The sequence below is a fragment of the Morus notabilis genome, unplaced genomic scaffold (genome assembly GCF_000414095.1).
Source record: "Morus notabilis unplaced genomic scaffold, ASM41409v2 Scaffold220, whole genome shotgun sequence".
In the NCBI taxonomy this organism is placed as follows: domain Eukaryota; kingdom Viridiplantae; phylum Streptophyta; class Magnoliopsida; order Rosales; family Moraceae; genus Morus; species Morus notabilis.
The window spans coordinates 46325-52576 of NW_010362274.1; the positions used below are offsets into that span (position 1 = coordinate 46325).

General features: G+C 33.3%; 1 protein-coding gene across 1 annotated transcript; it reads left to right on the forward strand.

Moving 5' to 3' along the window:
• The first annotated feature begins 3935 nt into the window (after positions 1-3935).
• LOC21392384 (anthocyanidin 3-O-glucosyltransferase 5) lies at positions 3936-5699 on the forward strand. The gene has a single exon (XM_010101521.2). The coding sequence runs from the start codon at positions 3979-3981 to the stop codon at positions 5413-5415; it is 1437 nt and encodes a 478-aa protein (XP_010099823.1). The 5' UTR covers positions 3936-3978; the 3' UTR covers positions 5416-5699.
• Positions 5700-6252: the final 553 nt, after the last annotated feature.

Consider the following 6252-nt stretch of genomic DNA (forward strand, 5'->3'; position numbering starts at 1 on the left):
AAAAAAAAAAAAAAAAAAAAAAAAGAAAAAAAAAAGAGAACAATTGACTATGAAAGGAATAGAAAATCTTAGCGCAATAAACGGTCAAAATAGAGATCACGAGTAATTGATATGGTGAAAAAGTTAAGATTTAAAGTTTAAGAAAGCTAGAGAAAGAGATCAGAGATAAGCTTTAAATTGAGAGAATAAATTAGAACAACAAAAATAAAAAAGGTTGAAGAATATTGAGGATTACAGACTACGATGGATTAATGGACAAAGCTAAACCACCGTTTTTAGAAGACAATATCAGATAAATAGAGTTAAAAGAAGAAGGTAAATATAAAAATGGTGAAGTTAAAAAGAAAGAAACATTTAAACGGTTTGAAGAGACCATGGTAGATAAATCGAGCCAAAAGACAAAGAAAAAAAAATAAAAAATAAAGCAAAAGAAAAAAGTAAAAAGAAAAAAAGATTAGTAAAAAGGAAAAAAGTTAAACAAAGAAAAAGAAAAATAATAAAAGCCAAAGCACCAAAACTGTTCGTTGTAGGCGATGAAAATGCACAGTGAAGCCAACATAAACTCTTTTATATATGTAGGAAAAGCAGTAAAAGTAAAGAACAAAAATAAAAAGTAAAAAACAAAAACAAAAACAAAAAGGAGTATCGAAGCTGTGCGTTTTAGACAACTAAAAAGCTACAGGAATAGAAAATAAAGATATGCATTAGCATAAATAACTTATGAAGATATGCATTATCTAGTGACACGTTGAGATTGAGAGACTACATAGATGAGTGAAGTGAACAAGAAAGAAAGGAAAGAAAAAAGTAAAACACGAAAAGAGGGGAAAAAAAAATGTAAGACATCATTTGTAAAATACAGTGGTAGATAAATACAGTTAAAAAAAAAAAACGTGAAACCATTGGAGTTAAATAAAGATTTAAGTGGATCAAGGGTAAGAGACTACACGAGTAGATAAATGGAGAAAGAAAAGGGGAAAAGAAATATAAAGTAAAGCAAAGCAAAAGAAAGAAAGAAAAAAAGGGGTACAAAATAGTATAAAAGAAAATAAAATAAAAGCAAAAAAAAAAAAAAGAAATAAAAAAAGCCAACCGCACCAAAATAGTGCGGTTTGGACGACAAAGTGTCAAACTTCAGCTCTTTTATTATACTAATTTTGATACGTGTGATGCACGTGTTTAGTTATAATTGAAATTTTTATAACGTATTATACAAACAACAATAAGTAGGGAAAAAATAGGCAGAAACTTTTACTTAAAAGATTAAAAAAGAGTATACATTAAGTGGTAGACTTACCGTTTTGAACCATTATAGGATGAACATAAATTATGACATAACAAAAAAAAATAAAGGAGTCAAAACTTGAAAATAAAAGGAAAAAAATAAAGCACCGTTTCGGACTACTATAGAATGAACAACAACCAAATATCTACTCTTTTATATATTGAGCATTAGGTTTTAATATATATGGAAATAAAAAGAAAGAAATTTAAAAAGTTAAAAAAAAAGCACCAAAAAGGTTTTGGAAAAAAAAGAAAAAAATAAAAGAGTCAAAAGAAAAGATAAAAGAAGCGAAGAAAAGAGAGAAAGGAACACATCATTTTTATTTTATTTTAAGGGTAGGCCGTGAAAAAAATTTAAGTAGGGGCATATTTTTAGAAATTTATTTTAGTGGGACAATTAGAAAGATATTTGTGAGAATAACTTTTAATATAACAATATTTTAGACCACTATCGCAAAAAAAAAAAAAACAAAAAAAACAAAAAAAAAAAAATTCTAAGTAGAATAAAATTTTAAAAAAAATAATTGGGATAAATGAAAGATTGAAAAAATTTAATCCTTTAAAAAAATTAAAAAGAATGGTAAGTATAAAAAATATAAAATTTTAGGGAAGAAAGGAAAAAGGAAAAAAGAAAACACAGGGCCTGTTTGTTTCCGTTTCTGTTTCCATTTTTCACAGTTTTTGAGAATAAAAAACGAAAATGTGTAATGAAAATACGTTTGGCGTAAAATTTTCTAAAATTTAAAAACAAAAACGATCTTATCTTTTTTTGAAAATCTGAAAACAGATTATTTCTGTTTTCATTTTCTCTCCTCAACTCTGACCATCTGCGACTGCCCCAATAAATTTATTTAATATATTATTATTTAATATATTTAATATTATTATTTATTTAATATATTATTAATTTAAATATTATTACATGTTTTTAAAAATTACACTACCAAACACAATTTCAATTTTTTTAAACTGAAAACAATCTCAGAATAAAATTATCAAACGCATTTTTAGAAATGATTCAAAAATAAAAATAAAAATGTTTTCGTTTTCATTTTTATATAAAAAAATAAAAACATTTTGGAACCAATTCCAAACGCACCCATAAAGTCCTTAAAAAAAGGGAGAACATTGAAAGCACAAAAAAACTATCAATATTTTGGAACCAATTCCAAACGCACCGTAAAGTCCTTAAAAAAAGGGAGAACATTGAAAGCACAAAAAAACTATCAAAAGTAAAGTAAAAACAAAAACAAAACAAAACGTGCGTTTTGGACGACGAAAGTGCACAGTAAAACCAACTTCAACTCTATTAATATATAGTATTTTTAAAAATTTATTTTAGTAACAATATTTTAAGAACGTGCATTTTGGACGACATCAAAGAAATTTAAAGCACTACCACAAAGAAATATGTAAGTAGTATAACATTTGAAAAAAATTTAATTGTGATAAATAAAAGAAAAAAGTTAATCGTTCAAAAAAAAAGTTAAATAGATCACGGTAAGTATGAAAAATATAAAATTTTAGAGAAAAAAAACATTGAATCCTTAAAAAAAAAAGAACATTGAAAACCCAAAAAAAAAAAAAACCACATCAAAACCAAAAAAAAAAGAACGTGCATTTTGGACGACAAAAGTGTACAGTGAAGCCAACTTCAACTCTTTCAATATAAAGCGATGATGTAGATATGTTTTTGCTCCAATACTTACCTCTTTTAAATGCTATATATATACATATATTTGGTCATCATGATCTGGTTTTGTAACTTGTGAAAGTAAATTGTTAAGGTTAACTTTAAAATAAATTAAAAATGCCTTTCAAAAAAATTTAAAATGACAGTATTGTAACGATTAAATAAAACGTGAACACATTTGCTGTCAAATTTAGCATCACAGTATATGTCATATTTAACATAAAAGGTAGGAAAAATTTTATTTTTTACCCTCTGTTATATCGAAATTTAATTTTGGTACTCTCTGTTTTTAAAAATTTCATGCCAGTACCTCGACCTTTTAGAAAATATTTTTTTAGTACCTCAAAGTCATTTTTTAGGACACAAAATTATCCTTATTGTAAAAATTTATCTGTTGATAAGAATTTTTTTGGACGTTGTGTGCATATATTTTTGCTTTTATATTCTGTTTAGTTTGGGGTTAGTGTAAAAATGAGGTTCATTTTTTTCATTTTTTTTTTATTTTTTTCAATTAGTGTAAAATAGAAACTTTTTGTTTCCCTTTTTTCACCATTTTTTTTCCTTTTAGTGCTTGTGTTAATAACATGATTTTGTTGTGTTTTAAGAACCTCATTTAAAATCCTTTTTTTAATTCAAAATTTAAGTTAATAGATGAATTTTATACTAAGGACAATTTTGCCTTTTTGTATTGGCTTCGAATTAAAAAAGTTTTTTAAAAAGTCAAGGTACTGTAATGAAATTTTTAGAAACAGATGATATCAAACTTAAATTTTAATATAACAATAGCAAAATGAAATTTTTCTTAAAAAATAACATTAATATTTTCTAGTTGTTAAAATTTAAGATTTAGACTTCTTTTTTAAGGGACCTGTTATTATGGTAAACTTACTTTCTTGCATGCAGCTCAAGAATAAATACTGCGCATGCCATTCCATTCCATTCATCGGTAAGTCTCTAACTATTCCGCTCATTCATAGTCACTCTCTTGACTTCCAGTTTTCATGGAAACCTCGAGAGCACACGCAGTCCTCCTCTCTAGCCCCGGCATGGGCCACCTAGTTCCGATCCTCGAGCTCGGAAACCGCCTCGCCCTCCACCACAAATTCGCCGTCACCATCTTCAACGTCACCAAATCCGGCCAAACTACACCCGCACTAAACTCCCCACACTGCCACGTCATCGACCTCCCACCAATCAGCGTCTCCCACGTCGCCCCTCCCGACGCCGCCATGGTCACCATCTGCGCCGTCACCATGCGCGAAGCAAAGTCCGTCATCAGCTCCGCCATCTCCGGCATGAAAGTCAAACCTTCAGTACTCGTCGTTGACCTCTTCGGAACCGACTGTCTGTGTCTCGCCGAGGAGCTTGGAATTCCGAGCAAGTACATTTATATAGCCACAAACGCTTTGTTTACTTCTCTCGTCCTTTACCTTCCGACTCTGGACAAGCTTATCAAAGGAGAGTACGTTGACCAGACGAGCGATTTTCAGATTCCGGGTAGCAGACCGGTTCGACCGGATGAGGTCATTGACCCCATGCGGGACCGCTCCAATCAGCAGTATCATGAGATGGTACGAGTGGGTCTTCAGATGCCCATAGCTGACGGGATTTTGTTGAACACGTGGGAAGAAGCAGAGTCGTCGAGGCTTAAATCGATGAGGGATGAGAATCTTATAGGCCGGTTTGCTAAGAAGCCCATTTACCTGGTTGGACCGTTGACTTGGGATCCGGCCGTGTCTTCTTCCGGTCCGATTTTCGAGTGGCTCGATAAACAGCCGGCCGAGTCTGTCATTTTCGTGTCGTTTGGGAGTGGAGGGAAGTTGTCGTACGAGCAAACAACAGAGGTGGCTTGGGGGTTGGAGCTCAGCCAGCAGAGGTTTATTTGGGTGGTGCGCCCGCCCACCTCAGGTTCCGCTGAATCCGCATATTTTTCCCCCGTGGAAAGCAACGACAATGGGAAAGGAAAAAGCGACGAGCCGTTTTATTTTCTTCCCAAGGGGTTCTTGGCCAGGACTCGTGACGTGGGCCAGGTGCTTCCAGGATGGGCCCCACAAATGGAGATTTTGAAACACCCTTCTGTTGGTGGTTTCTTGTCTCATTGCGGTTGGAACTCCACCCTTGAGAGTGTTACTAATGCGGTTCCGATGATCGCTTGGCCGCTCTACGCCGAGCAGAAGATTAACTCGACGATACTGACGGAGGAGCTCGGCGTGGCGGTGAGGCCGAGGGAGTTTCCGGCGAAGGGGGTGGTGGGGAGGGAGGAGATTGAGGTTATGGTGAGGAAGATCTTGGCGGACAAAGAAGCTTTTGCAATAAGGGATAGAGTCAAGAAGCTTAAAGAGAGTGGGGAGAGAGCTTTGTCGTTTGGCGGAACTTCCTATAATGCACTGTCCCAAGTTGCTGAAAAGGTCTTGAGCTTACAAGAAAGCACTGGCTGAAATAATTTAGCTGCGTGAATCCATTTGTGGTTATATTTTTTCTATGAAGGATTTGAGGTTTGAAGAAAGTGGCTGAATTTTGTAATGCCCGTTGTTTGGAGTGTTTGTTCATGTGTGTTTATGCATGCATGCGTAGTTTTTTCTATCTCTCTCTGTGGTTTGAATCTGTTTTTTGTCGTATGCCTGTGTGTAAACTCATGTAAACCAATGATTTAATCAAATAAGCTTCTATCTTATGCATGTTACAAAGACATATAGCCTAGAAAGATATAAATAAATATTAGAAGAGCCGTATATTATATGTGTGTGTGTATATACAAATGTGTATAATATTCGGCCTTGATACGGTCCGGCCGTTGTTTCCGTTCGGCCGGACGTGGTCAATTGTTATTCGCTGCGGCATGCAAGTGGTCAGAACTGTAATATGCTGACACTGGAGGGTCTCAGATGAAGCATTGTATACCTGGACTGTGTGAACCGGTTGGTGTAGCAGTAAATAATTTACGTGGGATATGTGTCGGAAGTAATTTTAATAGGGATTTTAGCATATATTTGAACTCGTTGATTCGAGTTTTTAATTTGAGTTGAGATGTGATTTTATGTGAGAACTTTTTACTGTAGCAAAAAAGTTAGATGTGACTGTTTCTGAGAATTTTTTACTGTAACAAAAGTTGAATCGGTGAAATGAACGGATCTTGCAATTGCATCTTTACCAAAACAACACTATAACATTTGTATATTTGTCACTAAGTGGTTGTTTTTGTTGAAGTATTTGAATCGTGACAGAACGTTTTTTTTTTTTTTTGGTCATAACTTTGTGGTTAAATTTCCGATTGA